Source organism: Erpetoichthys calabaricus, chromosome 5 (genome assembly GCF_900747795.2).
Source record: "Erpetoichthys calabaricus chromosome 5, fErpCal1.3, whole genome shotgun sequence".
Lineage (NCBI taxonomy): Eukaryota > Metazoa > Chordata > Cladistia > Polypteriformes > Polypteridae > Erpetoichthys > Erpetoichthys calabaricus.
In genome coordinates, this window is record NC_041398.2 from 201,530,272 (window position 1) to 201,553,071 (window position 22,800).

At 35.4% G+C, this 22,800-nt stretch overlaps 1 protein-coding gene across 1 annotated transcript; it reads left to right on the forward strand.

Moving 5' to 3' along the window:
- The first annotated feature begins 952 nt into the window (after nucleotides 1-952).
- isca1 (iron-sulfur cluster assembly 1) lies at nucleotides 953-22,299 on the forward strand. Its single transcript, XM_028802401.2, has 4 exons — nucleotides 953-1,083; nucleotides 2,791-2,844; nucleotides 5,791-5,896; nucleotides 19,735-22,299. Exons 1-4 carry the CDS (start codon nucleotides 1,003-1,005, stop codon nucleotides 19,881-19,883), a joined length of 390 nt encoding a protein of 129 aa, XP_028658234.1. The 5' UTR covers nucleotides 953-1,002; the 3' UTR covers nucleotides 19,884-22,299.
- The last annotated feature ends 501 nt before the right edge of the window (nucleotides 22,300-22,800 follow it).

The following is a 22,800-nucleotide window of genomic DNA, read 5'->3' on the forward strand; positions in this document are numbered from 1 at the left end:
TTATTTCTGGGGTAAACATCTGGAAAAAAGGCACTGTACTTAAACACTCACTGTAGCAAAAAAGACCCCCCATACCCCCCACCGAAGGTAACCGCTGGGTCAAAATTGTGGGTTCCAAAGTAATCAAGTGTCTCATTCTGACAAAGTGTAATGTGTCGAAAATTCAGTTGAGATTGGTAAAAGGGTGTAGTAATATATAAAGGACACATACACACGTTTGCCCTGCGATGGATTGGCGTCCTGTCCAGGGTTTGTTCCTATCTTGCGCCCTGTGCTAGACGCGAGAGGCTCCGGTTCCCCCTGCGTCCCCCAATTCCCCTAACCTGGGCTGGTTTAAACGGATTAGAAAAATGATATGACACACATCTTGAGCTTCGTATATTTAAAAATACATAGCTGTAATAATTATTTAAAGTAACTTTATAGCAGTAAAAATTGCGTGCTTAGACAGTAATATTATACAAATTCAATAAGAGCATCATCTCTGGCAAGGCCCACCTAACTCTCCCCCGACCAAATTATATAATCATTTAACAGTAGTCATCTTTCTCAGACATTAACAATCATAAATATCAATCAATGTTATGCATAAAACAAATACTTTTAAGTCAGAATAGTTTATTAATGTCACACCATCAGTACTGGTTGATACGATACAAGTTTCAGAAAACAGGAATGTGTCTTTACTAGCTCTAATTTCGATTACATTCTACCTCACTAGTATGTTTTCGATACCATAATTTCTTACTGGTCAAGATTTAACATTTGTCAGCCAAAATAAAACGACTCTTTAAAATACATACAAACATTACATACATCTTGCACGTCGTTTTACATAACTTCATTTGTTTTGATTTGCTACTTCCCGCCCATAAGTAGTAACAAGAGTTTTTATTGGCTGCAAGAATCGCGGTACCCTCGTGTCGTCCTATCGTGTCGTGGTTCATTTTGCACTTGCCTCATTGGATAAGAATCTGTGTTTGGAGAAGGACAACAGTAAAGATGTCCGCTCCTGTAGTACGTGCTACAGTGAGAGCCGTAACTAAAAGAAAATTATTACCCACTAGAGCCGCGTTGACATTGGTAAGTGCATCTGCAGTGGCAACCCTCATGATCTTTATGTTTTTGTTAAGTTATGTCGAGTGACATGTTAGTCGCAGGAGTGGAACGCTAACTTTATAAAACTTTGTCCCTTAGTGGGTGACATTGGGCGTGCAAGATTAGATGAGCTATTCAAGTGTCAATTTAAAAAAATGTTCTGCTATTTTTGTGCCTGATTTTGTGAACGTTAAGGTGTTGTCTAAAAATAAGCACCATACCGTGTATATAAATGTGTGTTGTCGGCTTTTGTTTTCGGAATATATTCAAATTTAGAGGTTAGTGCAAGGTTTTAACGAACACCTTTTTCCATTTTTCATAACGGTAAACTAGACACAGAGGTACAGGTTCTTTATTTTACGGTAGCGTATTTTCCTCTACCTTAAATAAATTGAAGATGTAGTTCTGTTTAAAGATTACTACAGTAATGCACACAGATACGCACTCGTGCCCCGACCAAGAGAAACTGTGACTGGTAAACCAGTAGATGATTTAAAATATTTGGTGGTGCATTTGCAGCAAAAACGGGATTGTCTCGGTAAGTAAAAAAGTACATTTTTCAATAAAATGCAAAAAGAAAGCCTGGTGCCTTTTGTTTTGGCCTAAAACCCATCTCTTCCCAATATTTTAAAATACCCTGAAAATATAGAGTTAGTTCAGTTAAAATGAGTTAATATTAATATGCCTTAGATTTGTATGTGTTACTCGATCCAACAAAAAACCTGTAAATCACAATTCAGAGTGGTCTGACGTTGTTGGTAGTAAAAGTATTTAGGATACAATTTGTTCAGCTGAACATGTTTTATATGAATCAGTTGGGATGATTAAAGTTTTTAGTTTAATACAAAATTAATAAGACGTAGCCAATGTTCGTTATAGTTATAACTGCAGAAAGTGATTTTTTTTAAAAATGATCCAACTATGCTGATACCATAAAAACTGAATTAAAAAAAAAAAACAGAGCAATGGGTACAGAATACACTATTGCATTTTCCATTTGTTGTGTATTTAGTTTGTCTTGTAAAAACACCCAACAACGGATAAAGCCTATTCAAGGCTACAATGAATCTTTAGTCAATTCTGGTAAAAGGTAGTAATCACACCTGAATGATTTAGCCACTTCCATAACCACCCATGTTTACAGTTGGGCAGTTTAGAATCATTAGGCGACCAAATATGCACTTTGAAGTTTGTGGTGGGGTACCTAAAATAACGGGGGGGGGGTCTGAGTTTAAATCCATTAGAGACTTAAACAGGCATATGATTCAAAAGAGAAGCTTGATGTAAAAAGCTACAGTGCTACCACTATGCCATATATTTGTAAAATATTATTACTAGGTAATTGAAAGTAAAATTGTTCTCAGATTGTTTTTTTTTTCCACAGTATATTACTCCATTATTATTAAGTCTTATTAAAGTCTTTTTTTTGGCTCTGGTAAAGTCTGTCATGCTGCCCTCTCTGTACCATAAAGCTTATAAAAGCAGATGCTGAAAAAAAAAATCGGGCAATTTACCGATAAACAATCGAGTCTTTCTTATCTTAAAAAAAAAAATATATATATATATATGTATATATATATAACCAGAGTTCTTGATAGCATTGGTAATTCAAACAGCAGGTTTATCTTATATTAAAATGTTCTTTCAAAGGTGCTTAAATGGTAATATACTTCCTAATCTTTTACATTTCAGACACCGTCAGCTGTTAACAAAATTAAGCAACTACTTCAGAACAAACCTGAATATGTAAGTATTTCAGGTTAAACAATACCTTGTTATATGTGTTCACTAATCAATTTTTATAGGGTATCAGATTTCTAACAACTGATTGTCACCTGCTGTTGGTCAAACATCTGGGTTTTCTTGTCACTGTTTTCTGTTATAATCATCCATCCATCCATTTTCCAACCCGCTGAATCCGAACACAGGGTCACGGGGGGTCTGCTGGAGCCAATCCCAGCCAACACAGGGCACAAGGCAGGGAACCAATCCTGGGCAGGGTGCCAACCCACCACATCTGTTATAATCAGTCATGACAAATAAAAAAAAAAAAATAGATTATTATATATCTCGGAGTCATTTCAGTTTTAAGACTTGGAGCAACTGTAGCACAGGCCGAGTGGTTACTTTCAAGTGGGCTAGTAATACTATAATGCTGCTATGAACACAGCAGATGCCAAATAGCATGTTTGCTTACATTTCTAGCGATGTATTTTTTCTGTTTGACAACTGCCTAATTAGTATCTAACAATACTTTTTAAGTTACTTTAGGTATTTATCAGCTAGTGATGAGTATGTTTGGGCATAGATCCATTCATTTCATTTTTTTCCACCTGCTCATTTCAGTTAGGCCATGGCAATATATTGAATTTTTAATTTAATTTTAAGAAAAAAAAATGCAAAAACTAATAATGAGATTTTCAACTCTTTTATTTGATTTATTTAAACTTCTTAACATTAAATAATCTGCAAATCTGAGGGGAAAAAATGGAGCAAGGATCAGAAAAGGAAGAGTTTATAACAGGTTGTTAGTGCTGTTGTTTGATTATGGTTTGTTTTTACATTAGATTACAGTTGAAGTAGCACATCATCTAAAGATAAAAAACGTTGGTGTATAAGATGCTGCCTACTCTTTAGTACTTTTAAACCTGCCAATTACAGTACTGAAGTCATAGACATTCTTGAAACAGAACAATCTCCTTACAACTCAACACTTCTCAACCTACAAAGTAAAAGTGGTATCAGTCATCAATCCCTCCAAAAATGTTTTTGAATAAGCTGGAAAAATGCTTGAAAAACACCTGAAAAATGCCTCCTCTAAAAACAAAAACAATAAAACAAAACTTGATAAGTGCAAAATAAACCTGGAGTTTTTCAATGAGCATATGAACAGGCCTATAATGAAACTTCATAAATTATATTCGACCAGTAACTGCGCACTGCACGATAACGTACAGTGAATACACTTGAGTATTCATCCTCTTTCTCTGTACGTTTTAGTATTCGTTTGCTCAGAGGTTGATGTGCTTGCTGCTTCCTGAGCAGCTCTTCTTTACTCCACCCTAGCGGCCCGCTGCTTCTCGTTTCGTCGGCATCTTTTTGCGTTAAAACTGATTGTTAGTTTTTGTATTGCAATTACTTAATACATTTTCTTTAATTTTTCACTTAATCTGGCACTTAAGTGTTCAATCTGCCTCAAGAGTGATTAGCGAAGGTTGTAGGGAATGAGAACGGCGACCGTACGCATGCGCCGCACGGCCCCCCTGCTGCACGCTGCCTAGAGTTGATTCTACAATAAAATAAAAATAAAGAGTAATAAAATCATCACCCCGAAAGCAGATAGTAGACATCACATAGTATATGTGTACCAAATTTCAAGTCAATAGATGAAATGGTTTGCGGGCTACAGGTGATTTAAAATCCTGGACAGACAAACGAACAGCCACGGTAGCGTATTATAGAAGAAGATAAGTTGGGCGAGCTGTAATGTTCATGAAACTTTGTATGCTTATCGACTCAGCTGTTTCGGAGTAATGTGTGGTTTTTGGGGGTGTTGGCGCTCCCATTATGACTCCCTAATGAATTCTTTAAATTCCATGTAGCCTATATTTTTAATTTCAAGAACAATGAATTAAAATACAACATTTTTAGAAAGTAGGCATAGGTTTTTGTGTTGCTTCACACCACACTCAAATAACACCATCCCCCCATCTCCTGTCATTTCCGTTGAGTTACTAACATGGACTGTAGCCTTCGTTATAAGTATGGCCAAAGCTAAATAATATGCCAGATTCATCACTGTTGGCTGGACCAATTTATTTGATAATATGGTTTATTTTGTACCCTCCCTAATTACAGCCTGCCTTGTTTCTCAATAGAACTTTTGTAGGTCCTTCAAGTCTAGATTTTAAGTTGTATCAACTACAATAATATACATTCAAAATTTCATGAATTTCAACTCCATCATTTTGTAGTGATGGGTGTTCCTCCCCCCCCCCCCCCCCCCCATACCTGATTACATTTTTTAAACAAAATATAGCCTATATATTTTAAGTTGAATCAATGTCAGTGTATGTGCATATTTCACAAAAATTGATTGTCATTTTTTGCCTGATTGACAGACAGACAGACGAGACGAGATGAAATCGGAGGATTGAAATGAGGTCATTAGTGTGTTTAAACTGAGACATCATAGAGTAATCCTGCAATAATTTTCAGAAGTTCTTTTTTGTTTATTTTTTATTTCACTTTGTTCATTTATATTTAAAAGATGAAATAATACACTTAAGCACAGCATTTTTGTATTCTTACATTTGTAATCATTTATCTGATGAATTGTAAATTTGTGGCTTTGCAATTGAATGCATTGCTAAACGCCTTTGAGATGAACAATTCAAAACTGCAATTATAATGAAGCAAGACAGAAACAAGTAAAAATTAATCTGGCTATGTCCTCTGAGAAATAATTTTTAATTAAGGTTAATTTTTGGGAATAATAAAGATGAAATGAGTTTTTAAAATGTGCTGTTAAATAAACCTTTTTGATTTTGAACTTCAGAATATATTTGACATGGAGTAGGGTTTACATATCATTAATGGAAAACCAATGAAGTAATAGTAAAGACTAATGTTTAAGAAAAAGAGTACAAAAACAGTGCACAAGTGCATTTTATTTTCCTTTGTTTTGAACAGATTGGACTGAAAGTGGGTGTTCGTACCAGAGGATGTAATGGTCTTTCTTATACTTTAGAGTACACAAAGGAAAAGGCACAGGCGGATGAAGAAGTACTTCAAGATGGTAATGAATTGTTTTCCTCCTTTTTGATATCGAATCAATAGCATTAGAGTAGGATTTATTTATGTTGTTAGTAAGATAACACTTCATCTTCACTTTTTTTATGCATCCATTGTTGGCTCTACTTGACCTTGCCTGTCCTAGACCCCACACCCTAGGGTGGTATTATAATTGCAGTTATTAATTTCAGTTAACGTCATTACAGTGAAATGTGTTTGCTAACTGTATATACTGTATTTATGTTGGATTGGTACTAAAATTTTAACTTTGCTATCTATACCAGCTTTTGAATCTCAGTACCACAACAGTTCTGAAGCAAATAACAGATAACTGTAAAACCCGCACCAGCTTACTAAGTCTTCACTGGTGTGCCGCACAATTATGGTCCGCTTCTGTCTTCATTGCTGTGAATACTAGGGATGCATCAATCAGGTGTTTTTTTTTTTTGTTTTTTTTTTTTGTTTTTTAAGGCAGATCACAATTTTCATTTATACTTGATTGGCTGATTCTGAAACCCCCCATCTCTTTTAAAAACCTTTATACACTATGCTTCTGCATAACCAAATACATTTTTAATATTCGGTTTCTATGTATTTTTTTATAATTAAACTATAGACCACAGGTGTTAACTGTTTGTTTTTTAATAATAAAATTTAAATCCTGTAGTCTTGTTGTCAGTGTCCATAAAAATAGTAAAATAAATTTCCTTAAAAATAATACTAATAAAATATGTATAAAATATTTATCCGTAATAGATATGGCATAAAAGAAAATAAAATGCTTCTCATGATTACAAGCTGTAGCGTGTTTCTTTTTTTTCTCCCTGTAAAGTACCTATCTGAAATAAGGCTTATTAAAATGTAGTTTTCACCATTTCTGTAACAGAAAAATGTGTATACACACATACAATCACTTAATTGGTAATGGCAATTAAACACTGCTTAAATGTAAATATAACTGCGCTTACAGACTTTAGTCATTAATTGCAGTACAGTTTTTTTCTGTTAAAATATAGATTTACTATATCCGGGTGTGTTTTCTTCAGTATATGTAAATATATGTAATATATTTGTAAATATGTATTACCATTTTTAATAATGTAGTCCTTATTTCTTACCAAAATGTATACTCTGACACACAACAACAAATAAATACTGTACAGAAAAAGTTTAAATAATTCTTTATTTATTAAGAAGCCACAAAACTAAACTTGCTTAACAAGTTTATAAGTTTAAAAGACAATTTTTTTCTGTTAAGCTTTTCAGCCAATTGTTTACTAAGCAGTAATTTCACATTCATCTTTATATTTTCCCAATTAAAATTGTAAACTACTGCACTTTAAATAAAACAAGCTTTCTGTCCAAACTCACATGGTTTAAATTAAAGGACAAAATAAAAAGGTCTGAATTCAAGTAGGTTTTCTTGCCATTTGCCTAATTGCTCAGTTTATTACTCCACTTTTCTTTAATGTAAAGGCTAAAACAAGCTTTGACTTGCTTTGTTTACAGGAAAATTTGTTGCAAAAAAACAAAGCACTCTGGCTGAGTTACCGTAATACCTCACGTAAAGGAACACTGCTAGGAAGTTACTTAACACTAGTAACCCTGAAGCCTATGAAAAAACTCATAATCCCAGCCCACCTTAAATCCCTTTGCACCTCTCCATGTGCAAATGTGTTGATCAGCACCAAGCAGCATGCTGTCCCATCCCAACACTGCTGGAGCTTATCTCAGGCAAAATGTTCTCCCAGCTCAAGCCAAGGCTTCCTATTTGCATGTGAGGTGTGGTACCGGGAGTTGTATTCCAAATAACGATATACCCTATACATGCATTTTATGTGTGTTCCATGTCTACAAAGATCTGGGTAAATGTAGGATGAAAGGAAATGCGAGGCAAGAAATGCTGAACACATACCTAAAGCAGAAACGTTTTCCATGTTATACTAATAATGACATGAAATGCATAATAGGTGAAGACAAAATATCAAATAAACGCGTGCACTTTTATTCAAGAATATACAATACAATCACACAGGAAGTGCCGCAATGGGCTTTAACAGGCCCTGCCTCTTGACAGCCCCCCAGCCTTGACTCTCTAAGAAGACAAGGAAAAACTCCCAAAAAAAAATCCTTGTAGGGAAAAAATGGAAGAAACCTTGGGAAAGGCAGTTCAAGAGAGACCCCTTTCCAGGTAGGTTGGGCGTGCAGTGGGTGTCAAAAGAAGGGGGTCAATACAATACACAGAACAGAACAATTTCTCAATATAGTAAGAAATAAAAAATATAAATTTTTAGAAGTACAGAGCAGAATTTAACAGTAAATGATATATCCCATAAAAAGATTTGGATTTGTGTAGAGTCCTAGAGACCTCATCCTTCAAGCTGCCTCCCCCATTTGGCCGTTCCACGGCTGAAACAGTGTTGGGCCAGCCAATCCAATGAAAGGACCCCTCTTTCCCACGATTCCTGCGATCCTCCATCTGGGATGACTTTTCCTTAGGCAGGCAAAACAACTTGGCAGGTGGGCCATGGCAACAAGTGCCACATTTGAGTACCGAGAACAAAAACAGAATAAGTGAGGGTTAGTATACAATTATAACTGTCATGTTACTTATGTTTAAGTGCTAATGACTAACAACAGAAATGCAGTCTGTACAGTTAATCAGCAGCTCTAGTCAGGATATGCTAAACTGAAGTAGTGAGTCTTCAGCCGTGATTTAAAAGCTGAGACTGAAGGGGCATCTCTTATAGTAGCAGGCAGACCATTCCACAGTTTAGGGGCCCTGTAACTAAAAGCTCGACCTCCCACTGTTATTTTATTAATCCTTGGAATCATAAGCAGACCGGCATCTTGAGATCTTAATGTGCGCTCAGGTTTGTAACTCATGATAAGTTCAGACAAGTAAGCCGGACCTCGACCATTTAATGCTTTATATATTAAAAGAAGGATTTTGAAATCTGCCCTAAACTTAACCGGGAGCCAGTGTAAGGATTTAAGAACTGGAGTTATGTGTTCGTATTTTCTTGTTCTTGTAATAATTCTTGCAGCCGCATTTTGGATTAACTGGAGGCTGTATAAAGAACAGTTTGAACATCCAGTGAACACCGCATTGCAGTAGTCAATCCTACTAGAAATAAATGCATGAATTAGTTTCTCAGAATCCTGTTTATTTAAAAAGCGCCTTAATTTCCTAACATTTTTAAGATGGAAGAAACATGTTTTGGACAACTTTGTAATATGCGCTTTAAATGACATGCTAGAGTCAAAGATAACTCCTAGATTGCGGGCTGATTGAGTTAAATGATGACAAAATATTGTTGTGATCAGCATCATTCCCTCCAACAATTAACATCTCTGTTTTATCTGTATTTAAAGACAAGTAGTTCTCATTCATCCACTCCTTTAATTCGCTAACACAACTAATTAAAGACAACATTGGAGAAACTTCATTTGATTTAAATGAAAGGTATAACTGGGTGTCATCTGCATACGAGTGAAAATTAACATTGTTTCCTAATGAGAGATCCCAGTGGAAGCATGTACAGTGAAAACAGTAAAGGTCCCAGTACTGAGCCCTGCGGGACACCATTTTGAACTTCTGTGTATAAAGATGGAGTACTGTCAGCACATTTCTGTACATATTGGAATCGATTTGATAAGTAAGAACTAAACCAAGCGAGAACGGTGCCTGTAAGCCCAATATCATTTTCTAGCCTGTGTAGTAAAATAGAATGGTCGATGGTGTCAAATGCTGCACTTAAGTCCAACAATATAATTACAGTGGACTTTCCTTCATCAGAGGATATCAGAATGTCATTTACAACCCGTGTTAGTGCCGTTTCTGTACTTAACCAGTGCGAAAACCAGACTGGAATTTCTCAAATAAATTGTAATGCGTAAGGTGTGTCTGAGGCTGACTGGCGACTACTTTTTCTAGTATTTTAGACAGAAACGTTAAATTTGAAATAGGCCTATAATTATTTAGTATATGTGGGTCAATGTCTGACTTTTTAAGTAATGGTTTAATGACTGACACTTTTAGTGTATCAGGTACTGTGCCATGCAATAATGAACTATTGATAATGTTTAGGATAGGCGCTGCAAGAACATCCATTGCACTTTTTACTAGTTTTGTTGGCACTGGATCTAGGGAACAAGTAGTGGACTTCATTTTAGAAATTAAACTTAAGACTTCCTGCTCAGTTACAGGATTAAAATTACTAAAGTGCTGAGTGCAATGTGAGACAGGGTCTGCTAAGCTAGTATTTGGTTTGTACTGTGATGCAGAGATCTGGGATCTTATATTTTTAATTTTCTCATTGAAGAAGTTCATAAAGTCTGTACTGCTAATGTCTGTTGGTATTTTGCACTGTTGATCTGAATTTCCATTTGTTAATTTAGCCACTGTTCTAAACAGTACCCGAGGATTTTTATTATTGCTATCTATTAATGTAGAATAATATTCTGACCGAGCTTTAAAGAGGGCTTTTTTATATTTATTAACACTCTTTGTCCATGCAATTTGAAAGACATGTAGCTTTGTTGTTCTCCATCTGCGCTCCAGTTGTCGACAGTCTAATTTAAGAGCTTGAGTGTTTTCATTAAACCAGGGAGAGTTTCTATGTGCTTTGATCACTTTTGTTTTAAGGGGTGCCACTGTGTCCAGAGCATCTCTCAAGGTCACATTATAATGTGATGTTAGCTCATCTAAATTGTTTTCCACGTTTACATTTGATGTTAACTGATCTAAATGGTTTTCCACAATTACACTCGACTTACTCAAAGTATCTATAAATTTTGACGCAGAATTACAATCTAGATGTCGCACTGTCTTTGTTTTAATCTGGGAGTGTGTTGGCAAGGGCAGGACTAAATCAAATGTAATTAAGTAGTGATCAGAAATAGCTTCATTTAATGGAGTAATAATTAAATTTTGAATTTCAACTTTGTAAGTTAGAATTAAATCTAATGTGTGGTTATGATTATGAGTTGGACCTTTGACATTCTGACAAAATCCTACTGAATTTAACAAATAAGTAAAACATTTGCTAAAAGTGTCAGTTTCCACATCAATGTGTACATTAAAATCCCCCATCAGTACTATGTGATCATAATTTATAGCCAAGTCAGATAAAAGGTTGCTAAATTCAGACATGAACAATGAATACGGCCCTGGTGGTCTATAGACTAGCACTATAATTGTGTTGGAATCTGTTTTAATATTTAAAATGAATGCTTCAAAGGATGTAAAGTTGCCTAAATGTTTAGAAGTGATTTGCATTTTGTTACAATGAATTATTCCAAGGCCCCCCTCCTCGACCTGAATCTCTAGACTTATGAAGGAACGAGTAGCCATCTGGTGACGCCTCAGCTAGGGGTACAGTGTCACATTTACTAAGCCAGGTTTCGGTGAGAAGACACAGATCAGATTTTGTACTTAATATAATGTCATTTACCAAAACAGCTTTAGTGCCAAGAGAGCGAATGTTCAATAAGCAGCATTTAAAACTCTGTGCTTCTTTCTGAATTGGTGATATACTTTTTGTTTTAATTTGTATTAAATTTCTATTACAGATGCCCCTGGTGGAGGGTCTGGTTTTATCCCTTGGTCTAATTATACACCTTATTTTTTGGTTATCAATTAATTTAAGGTTTGTATCAAGACTAAATTTACTGGATGCCCCAAGACAAGGATTATGGGTAACAGCTTCAGGAAAGTAACAGGTGGGATAAACAACAGCCTGTGATTTAAGATCACATGACTGTGGCCTGGATGGTGCTCTAATCAGTCAACCAGGCAGTTTTGCTGCCATTTTTTGGGATAATACATAAGATCCCCTCCAGTTAGGATGAAGACCATCTCTTCTGAAAAATCCAGGCCTTTCCCAAAAATCATCCCAATTGTTCACAAACGCTATGCTTTTGTTTGCACACCAGGTTTCTAGCCAGCAGTGAAGGGAATGCAATCTGCTATAAATCACATCCCCTCTATATAATCTTGGTAAGGGGCCAGATACAACTAAATTCGACATTTTCTTTTAGCTTTGATGCAAAGAGAGATGAAGTTCCTCTTTAATACCTCAGATTGCTGTGAATAAATATCATTAGTGCCGACATGTAGCAATAAGGTAGATACTTCATCGTCGGCGACACGGTCCAATGCGGCCTCTATGCCAGAAATCTTGGCCCCTGCGAGGCACTTAACATTAACTGCTGGTTTAACATAGTTTGGAATTCTAACATTCCGCACAATGGAATTGCCTATTATGAGCACCTTTCTTATTCTCAGTTTCCACAGGCGCGCTGCAGAGTGCTGAGAATCTGTTCTGGGTCCGAATTGGTGACCTGGGTGCCGGGGGACTACTTTTTGGATTCTTAGACCCCTGTCTTACTGTTACCCTCTTGCCCTGTGGCTGAATTGGTGCTGCTGACTTCGGCTGTGCACTGACTACAGTGGGACCAGGAGAGACTGAAGCCGAATCAGAAGTAGCCGAATTGTCTAAACAAACCGAGTCGATCCAATTTTCGGTTTGCCTAATCTAATATGACCAAAGGAAGTGTAAACTCATTTATGCTGTGTCTTTGAACAGCATATGGACGCCATTCTTCAAAATATTTGAGGAAATAAAATTTATGTTGTAGTTGATGAAACCACTGATAGCTGAGACCACATAGTTCTCAATGTAGTGATAGGTGAGTAAACATTAGGCTGTATGATAATTCTTTTATGTAAGCAGTTCTAATTTACATGAAATTATATTTAACTGGTATTCAGTCTTTCCAGTTGAAAAATGTTACTAGTGACCGGCCCTGCTTAACAACTATGTTTTTGGATTTAATAAATGCTTTGTGGTGATGAGGCACACAAGGTCCACATTTGACTCTTCTGTTATAAACTTGGCACCTACAAACTTGGGCAGAAGAGCAGGCTTCTCCTCAGATGCAACAAGCCCTTAAAAGTGGGCCTCTTTCTTTTTTTCTGTTTAATTCCTGGATTTAGGGTCTTGCAGATTAGTTTGCTTTTGTTTTGTAATTAATTATTTTAAGATATGTAGTAGTTGAAGCTATAGATGTAATGATGCATGTTTTCAATCTGTAAACATTTAAGGTTTAAGAATCACTATAAATAATTTGCATAATTAAAAGTTACAGGTATTGAAGTCCAGTATTTTTTTGCAGATGTTCTCTTTATGGAGAGCTGCAACTTTCCACCTTTTCACAGGCATCACCTCAGTCCCTTCAAAACAACCAGCTGAATCTTAATGACATTTTAACAGTGATTCCAGACAATGCATCATGCTGTCTAAAAGAATTCCAAGAAGTCCAGGAACCCCAGAGGCAGGAAACACCAGGTAGAATAGCTGGTTTGAATCAGCAGGGTACCTCGCTGAACATATTCACCTCTACAAAAAGTTCTTTCAGGTCGAGAACACATCAACACAGGTTGTGACAAATATCCTAGACCCTACAAGTGAAGTTCACCTTCATCTCAGAAGGATGCATCAAACTAGTAACGGCTCTTACACTACTGGAGGGCACTCACTGTCTTACTGTAGTCTCGGCATATAACATCATGAGGATCTGGGCTCCTACTGGATGAATGGAACTTTAAAATTAGGTTCACTTGTGCTAGTATGCTGTTTCATTAAAAGGAATGTAAAGTGCCATTTCATTATTGTTTGTTTTGTTGTAGCTGTTGCTACTTACAGTTTAAAAAAAATAAAAATAAAAAAAGTAAAAAGCCAAAAATCTGAATCAAGGAGAAATAAAACGGTGAAAACTCAAAATCAAACGTGAATAAATAAAACAGATTCCATAGGGCCCTATGTTCCTGTAAAGTCACTCTCATTTAAAGAAAGAAGCATTATAAGCCTCTTTTCAGTGCAGATTCCCAATCATTATAATGAAGTATTATGCACACACATTTGTTGCAATAAGCAACAATTATTTCAGATTTGTTTCAATTTGGAATAAAGCAAAGACAATGTATGTTTGGAAACATAATTGCAGGAAAGAATGATGTATCAGTAATGGTCGATCTGGGTGTTAATCATTTTTTAAAAGTTAGCTGCACACAGTTAAAATCAGAGCCTTGTCTTTTTGATATATAAAACATGATGGCTTTTTTCTTTTTTATCAGAATGTGCTTTGGATAGCCAGATAGATGGATATAGACCTGTGTTTTAGTATAAGCAGGTAATTAATGATTATCTGTCTTCCTGACCTAACGTTTGGCATTCTCCATAATGAACTATGTAGTTAAATTTTAGACAGTTACAAAAATGTTTACTTGCAATGCTACAAAAGTTGGTATACTATGCTTTTTTTTTTTGTTGTTGCTATTGAAAACAAAGTAATTCCAAATTTATTGAAAATTCTCCTTATTTTGGCATTAAGAGGCTAATGCAAACATGAAAGAAATGTACACTTTTTAAAAGGTATTGTTAGCTATCGGACTCTATGATGTCCGTGCCTCTGATTCACAAACGCACTTGCCCTTAGTGAATGTGTCGGTGCTTAATTACAACACTTGTTTGTTGTTTAGAGCAGTCTATCACTGGGAAATCTCGATTCCTGGCAGACTGGGACTACTAAATAGAATCCAGTAATCCTTACTTTTTGCCTTTCGTGTATTGCCACAGCTTCTAATTGTAATTAATACACGTGGAATCCTGCTGTAACAAAATTCATGGGACCATAAAATATTTTGTTATAATGGAAATTTTGTTCTGATGAGGAAAATGCATATACTATTGTGACCAGGGTCGCTGGTCATTCGCCATCTCTAAGGGCACAAGGACAACTCCTGTTGCTCTGCTGTGCCTTACCGTGTAATGTGCTTGTCGTACAATGGTTAGAACATTTAACCCTCAACCTAGACTTGCCTTTGTGTCTCTCATGCAACTAATTTTGTGCCCCAAGCTTAACAATACCTATATTAAACAAAGGCACTTCTTAACACTAGAATTACCAGAGCCTACAAAAAAACTCATCCCCCCCCCCGACCCCGCATAGTTTTCTCAGCTCAAGTCTGTTTACCTGTGTGTCAGTTGCTTAGAGTTGTATAGAGTGAGAAGTCAAGCAAAATGACACCTTTTATAAATACTATATCGTTATTTGGAACACTTACATTTCATGTGTGTTCCTTGTCTACAAAGATCTATGTAAACACATTGTTAAAACAGAAACGTTTTTCATGTTTTATTAATAATTGACAAAATGTAGACATGAAGTGTATTGTGTGAAGCCTGAATTCCAAATATCAAAGAAACACTTTCACAAAAGGTACAAATGTAACGGAACAAATGTGCTTTTATTCAAAAATATAAATGCAGAAAAAGAACCTGCATTAGGGTGCGACATTGACACGCATTTGCTACGACTACTTTGGTGGCGCAACGGTATCAACTGCTGACTGGTAATCAAAACTTCACAGGTTCGTTCCCGGACGAGTCCATTTTGAGAAGTGAGCTGCTCGTATTCTTCCTATTGTAGAATAAAAACATACATTTGATTCCAGTCTGTAACAGCCAGTGTAATTTATGATACTTGTAAAGGTTAGCTTTGTTTGTTTTTTTTTTTGTTTTTTTTTGTTTTTTTTTTAATAATATTATTATTCAATTTTATTCTCTCGGCCACGTTCACAATCCCAACCAAACCCCGCATACACTGCTGTTTTCACATAGACGCGCTGTAACAAAGGTCAACTCAGATCATGACGACGGTTCTACATCGTTGCAAGAATGCACTTTTGCCATTGCTGTAATTTGTATACGTACATGGGAAGCTCTGTACTCTACTTGCGACTTTATGCTGTAGGAAGTAAGTATGTGTATATATATATATATATATATATATATATATATATATATATATATATATATATATATATATAAAGGTAAATAACATTCGATCTGGCTCTTTCATACAAAGGACGGTGCATGTGCCCAAAACATTAACATTTATATGTTACTTACATAAAAGCCAGATCAAATGTTATTTACCTTTTGTTTACATAGATTGTTGTAGACACATGAAATGCAAGTGTTCCAAATAACGATATAGTATTTACAGTATAAAGGTGTCATTTTGCTTGACTTCTCACTCTATAAAACTCTAAGCCAGGGGTCCCCAACCACCGGGCCGCAGCCGTCTGACAGCCGGGCCGCGAGAGAACTGCCGGCAACGGAGACTCACTCAGACTTTTCAGAATGCTTGGTGGGCGGGGCTTTGCAGCGGCCCAGAGAGAGGAGAGAGACCGAGGTGAGAGAGTATTACAACAAAGTATTTTTACGGTCCCGACAGTTTCCCCATTTGACACGAGACTATAGAAATCTCGTTACTACGAAGTACATTCAGCAGATGCTTTCATTACAACGAGGTGACCTTGAAATGCTTGAATGAATCTCTGTGGCCACAGCTCAGTTGTACACATTTAGGCTACACAACGATCCCCAAACAGAAACATTGTAAAAAAAAAAAAAAAAAATTCTTTCTTTGAACTTTCCTCGTACTGTTTTTTTTTTTTTTTTTCATGTTTTTGTTTTCTGTGGTTTTCAGTGACACCTTTTGCTTATTGCTTGTCAACATCTGAAAAACATCCATTGGAATTTAACTCATTGTCACCCTCCTATAGAAACGGCAGACCCAAAAAAAACGATAACAGTGTTAATGTTTGATGTGCAGTCTGTTGGCAAATGCAAAGCATATGTCTTTGTTATATGCAAAAAAAGAAGAAAAATCTCAGGTTGCAAACGTATGCGAACTGCTTAATAATAATAGAAATGTTATGTAAATTGTGTATAAAACTGCTCCCCCCCCCCCCCCCCCCCAACCGGTCCGTGGAAAAATTTGCATCTAATAAAGTGGTCCTTGCTGTCAAAAAGCTTGGGGACCACTGTTCTAAGCAACTGACACACAGGTAAACAGACTTGAGCTGAGAAAACTGTGTGGGGTGGGGGGATGTGATAGTAGGCTGCTTACGGTTTGCTGCTTATCCACACATTTACAGAACAAAAGACGCTGACGGAGAAGTGCGAAGCGATTTAAGGTGGGACGTATCTATGGATTTTTTCATAGGCTCTGGTAATTCTAGTGTTTAAATTGCAAAAAATATTTTATTTGAAAGTGAGATGTTAGATGTAACTTTTTTTTTTATATAGAAGTACAGGTATGAATACAGAATGAAAATAATACATTAGATGTAATTTTTTTTTTTTTAACAGAAATACAAACGCGCTTCTGTTTTTTGTTTGTTCAGCTCCCATCACCCGATCTTTAACTTTGTCATCAATCTCTTTTTGATCCTTCAAAATTGTTGACAGTATTGAAGGTTTTATTTTTATTCATTCCAGAATCAGCTTTTTCCAGAATTGTTCATTTTTCTTTCAGCATAAACTGACACCGTTTCTCACCTTTTTTTCTTTGCACCACCACCCACCCACAACCTATTGTTTATAGGGGAGGGAAAAGTTTAGATTCATCAAAAATTTAAATCTCTGGTTTTCAACAGATCTCAACGTTTTATTAGAGTTCTTTGATACCGAAAACATTGATATCTCAATGTTGTGTGGGTGTCTGTATGTCTGTGTGTCAGTTTCTTTGGGACAGTCTATAGCTAAAATGACTGGATGGAAAAATACCAAACTCAAAACTTAAGCCTATTATGAGATGACAATGTGCTGATTTAGTTTTTAAGCCAGATCATGCAAGAGAAAGAGGCACTCCAGAGGAACCCTCAAATACTGTAATTATACAATTAATTATGAATTCTTCACATCAGTTGCTATTGTAATGACCTATTTTATTATCAGAAAGATCAGCATCATAGAGCGGGGAATTGTTACTGAAATGTTATAGAATAATTTGGGTAATTTGGTTCCTATGGCGCAAAGCCTACTGATGCTTGCGTCCAACTTTTTTGTTCATAAAACTCTTAATAGTACAGTATCCGCACATGACACCATAAGTTTCACCATGACAACAAAAAGTATATTAATTATTCTGAAAGTTTCGTTACTTATTATATTTGCTCTAACAGGATTTGACCTGTATGCGATTATTGTGCAGTCCTACACTCCAGTTGTGCTCCCTGATATGTTTTATGCCTTAATTTTAGTTTTGTTGCCAGTAGCCCAACACTCTTTTCAGCGCACAAACTTTCCACTTATAATATCTTTTTACAACTTGGATTACAAAATTGTACACATTTTGCAATGGAGGAGAAAGAATGTTTTGTAAAATCCTAGATAAGTTTCCATTGAAGCTTGTACAGGTTGTGCAAGAAAACAATTTTGTGTTAAGAATTTGTTAAAACATAAAATTGCAGTAAATTAACTTTGTTTGGAAAAAAAGTCAATTCTTTCAGTAGAAAAATTTTAACAGCAGGCTGTGAATTTAAGAAATTAAGGGCATTATAATGAACTTCCACCAGATGGTGTCTTTGAGCACATGAAGCACAAAATGTGGTGTTGCAGTGATTGTACTGTATAACCACTTAATCTGTTATTGTGCAAGCAGACCACAGTTTTTGTTTGTTTTTTTTGTTTTTTTTAAAGTCTTCAATTTAATTGCTTTATTTTCTTTTACACTTTCAAGTTTTTTTTTCCTGTACAAACAAGGTTAATCCTCTGAAATCATGTACAAATGTTTTGCTTATTTAATATTTGCTTTCTTCCACTAAAAAAAGCAGTGGTAAGCAGCAATCACCACACAGAGCACATTACATTTATTATATTCCAGCTCTCTGTCCATTTAGAGTCCTAGATTTATACTTGATATAATTTTCATGATGAAATGCATTAAAGTGTGTATATTACATTTTACAGCTAAGTCGTTAACTTCATTTAAATGATGAATACTGTCAATAGTTACACATGTGGGGGTGGCACGGTAGCAGTGCAGCAGCGCTGCTACCTCACAGGGAGTCACGTCCGTGGCGTTCCCTGCCTGGAGTTTGCATGTTTTCATAGTGGGTTTCCACAGTGTGCTCATGTCTTTCAAAGGAAACTGGAAGGTTTTGGGATTTGGTGACGCTAAAATGATGCTTTTGTATGTGTGCTTATATTCACCTTGTGATGAGCTGATGCCCTATCCAGGGATTGTTTCTGTCTTGCGCCCGATGCTTGCTGGAATGGGCGCATCCCAGTATTGATGGATGTAATCATTAAACATCCATCCTTTTCAGAGATATTGTGGCAAGGTGTCTTCGGAATCTAATGGATTTTTCAGGCAATTCACAGCAGAGTGAAGCCGAATTTCTTACCGTGATGATATTTCACACTGCCACCTGGTGGAATTTTCCAGATTTACGTAAAGTGCGCACGCAAATATAAACAGTACAATGCTTGCATTGCAGTAGCGTCTGCTGGAGCAAGCATCGCATGAAGTATAAACCAAGCCTAAGAGTGGGGTATGTGTGTTCTGTCCCTTCCGTACTTTTCACAAACCACACAAAATGCATTAACATTAGGTAGTTTCATGAATATTTGTGTTGCAAATCTAGTTGTATTCTAGTTTTTGAAGGTATAGTCTAGTATGGTGAAATGTCTGCAGCTCCATTACTTTATATTTTCATAGTTATTTAGAACAGAAAGCATTTGTCAATTAACAATTTTAAATACATACAATTTATGTATAGGTTTTGGAGAAACATTCTCATGCAGAAGTCACTTTCATACTTGACTACATTCAAGTAATAAGTTAGTCTGTAACTATATATACCCAACTTATAAATTGTCCTATAGCAATACCTGCGCGGAGAGCTCTTTGAGTAGTGAGAAAAGCGCTATATAAATTTAAATAATATTATTGTCACCATAATTTTTTTTTCTTCTTTTATAGGTGTTAGAGTTCTCATTGAAAAAAAGGCCCAGCTGACACTCTTGGGAACAGAAATGGACTATGTTGAAAACAAATTATCCAGCGAATTTATTTTTAATAACCCAAATATCAAAGGGACCTGTGGTTGTGGAGAAAGCTTTAATATTTGAATTTTGTTTCATAGCTTAAGATGTAAAGAATTCTGCACATCTCTACATTATTTTGTACATTTCGAAAGTATTTCTACTCTAACTATATGTGTCTTTTGGTACCTTTTTCCTGTGTATCTGTGAAGTCTACAAGAAGTAACAATAAATGGAATGAGCACTAAATAGAACCTATAATGTGTACATACAACTATAAATATGCAGAAGTACTTACAGGCCCACATAGTTATTTAATCTTGGATTTAAGTTTAAGGCAGTGTAAAAAAAAATGTTTGTCAATAACAAAATAGTGTTAAATTTGATTTATTTTGAATAAAAAAACACAATTTTTAAAATTTCACATCACAGCATGTCCGTGATATAATTGACCTGTAAAAGTTAGGATATTTGGATAATAAAGCAATATATTGCTTATGAATAATTTGCTAATCATTTAATATTTCAATTAATAAGCCTGTGTAGTCTACATATCAATGAAAATGTTTTGAATTTGCCAATTAACGCTGTACAGCATACATTTAATATATAAGTGGCTGTTAAATACACAAAGAATACATCTCTAGTTTTTTTTGTTTCTGGATTTTGCCTCATAATTGTCATTTTATTATTACAGTAAGGTATTTTTTAGAATAAAAGGTATTCGAGTTCTTAAAGAGTAATTCTTATGTGAAAACATAAATGGTGAGAGGTGAGTCAATATGATCAGAATTGTTTCAGGAAATTTAAACCTTTAAATATATATAAAAGACAAACAATCTGAATTATATATACATTAATCTTTTGTTCTATAGATGAAGCAGCTAATACTTAATATTTAGTCCTTTCAACAGACCTCCTGATAGGTTCCTTGTTTTCATTCTCTGTGAGAGTGGTAGAATCTAACAGTCTGCAGATATTTACAAGAAAGTTTCATTTTTAGAAGAATGCCAATATTTATCATCTTTTTTCCTCCATCTTTTTTTTTTCTTCTTCTGTACGCCTGAGCTGGCTGGTTTGGCTGAGAGGTACAATAAATAGAGATTACTTCATTCTCAGATACTGCTTATTTTTGTTAGACGCTGGTGACGCACAATGTGTAAGTGAAAGCTAGAGTGTTGATTAATGAAAACAAAAAGATAATTGATAACTTTTTTATTTTCTTTCATTACACCGATACCTTTTATATGTTATTACTAAGTAAAGACTTGCTATACATTTGACATACATTTACTAAAACATACTGCAGTTATTTATGCAGGTGTTCCTCATGATTACAGAGACCTCTTTTATTTCTATAGGAATTAAAGTAGCACTAAATATGACACTTTACTATGTCTTGCATATAATAAAACTTGAACATGATGAAATGAGCGTCTGTTTAAAAAAAAAAAAAATTGAGGAGAGCCCAGCATACCTATTGCACTGTGATTGTTACAGTCATGAAAATTAATTCTTGTGACCTTTGCAAAATATAAAAATTTTAACTGAACGTGTACCTACTTCCCTGTAGGTCAATGTAGATTGCATTAAATAGATTATTAATAAACTAATAGTTTTACAGTTCAGCCAAAACCCTTAAGTTTCAAATGGGAGTTGATTTTAAACCTTTATACTAAAAAAAAAGTATGATCTATTTTTATTTTATTAATTCCAAACATTTACTATTAAAGGGAAAAAGATATGCAACATTGATACATTGCATTTTAAATGTATTTTTCTGAGTTCAGTAAGACACCCATGACAAGTTGCAGGGTGTAGGCTTGGGTACTTGCAGTAGTGTATTGGGTACAACAATTTGGGGAAACAAGTTACTTTTAGTTTTATTTTCTGTTATGACAAACTCAGAAGTATGGAAATATTTTATTGTTAATCATAAACAAGCGTGCACTACTTTCTCATTGACCCAAATCGCCTTTTTTTTTTTTCAGTAAATTGCTGTAAACATGACAAAAAATGTTTATTTTTTGCTTTTGAAAACCAGTATAAATAATGCATCTTATAAGTATTGTAATACTGGGCACTGTTGTCCCAAGTGTGTGTTTTCTGTTGAGGTTGGGTAATTTTCTTTGACTTGGCTTTATTAATGAATTTTAAGTGCCAGCCATGTCACTGTCCTGAAAGTACGTCTGACCAGGTGTAGTTTATACCAAATGTGACAATGTATAGTAAGATTTAGTTGAAATCTGTAAAATGTTAAAAAAAAAAATCCTACTTTAAAGCTGGCAAATACAAAATATGCTGCAATGTGAAATGAATTTAGACTGAAATTCTGCGCACAATACCTGTTCTGTTTTCAAAGTGTGGGTGAGGCTGATATGTTAATGAATGTGCCAATACTGTATGTAAACATTATGACACATGCCTGGTTGTCAGAATTGTGCTGTGTATGTTATGTACAAATAGGTCATCTTTGACAATAAAAAAATATAAATATGCTGAATTTATTTATTTATTTTTACTGTGGCTGGAGTGCCAATCCTGCCACCAACCCCGAAGTTTTCCCTGTAAGTTGGAGGACCTGCTTGCAGGGCTGGATGCAGAACATGTTTTTAAAAGGTTAACAGCTCAGAACCTTGCTAGTCATTTTTGACCATTCTCTTTACCCATAAATTTTCCATGTCCTTGCTGTCCCTTCAGAATGCACTTTCAGACTTGCCTCTTCGGAAATGAGTCAACGAGTTTTAGCTTGTTTTAAGCTTTTAGCCTAAAGATGACATTTTCTGTCTTGAAGCCAAACAGTGACTTTTCATTTAATAATAACTTTGCTGGAATTGTATTGAAGATTACATGTAGCTGCTGTTTTTATTGCATTACCCTGCCTTTCACTGTGCAAAGACCCCCTAATGTATGCAGGCAGCGCTCGAGTCTGCAGTTAAAAAGTAGAACAGTTCCATAGCTTTCAATGGAAGTAGCTATGATATACATCGGCAACAGCAGCCCT

What these genes read in the sequence shown, in the direction of transcription:
- isca1 (XM_028802401.2), top strand. Translation starts at nt 1,003, where the DNA reads ATGTCCGCTCCTGTAGTACGTGCTACAGTGAGAGCCGTAACTAAAAGA. An exon ending in CTAGAGCCGCGTTGACATTG is followed by an intron (nt 1,084 to 2,790) that starts GTAAGTGCATCT and finishes TTTACATTTCAG; the next exon opens with ACACCGTCAGCTGTTAACAA. An exon ending in TTCAGAACAAACCTGAATAT is followed by an intron (nt 2,845 to 5,790) that starts GTAAGTATTTCA and finishes TGTTTTGAACAG; the next exon opens with ATTGGACTGAAAGTGGGTGT.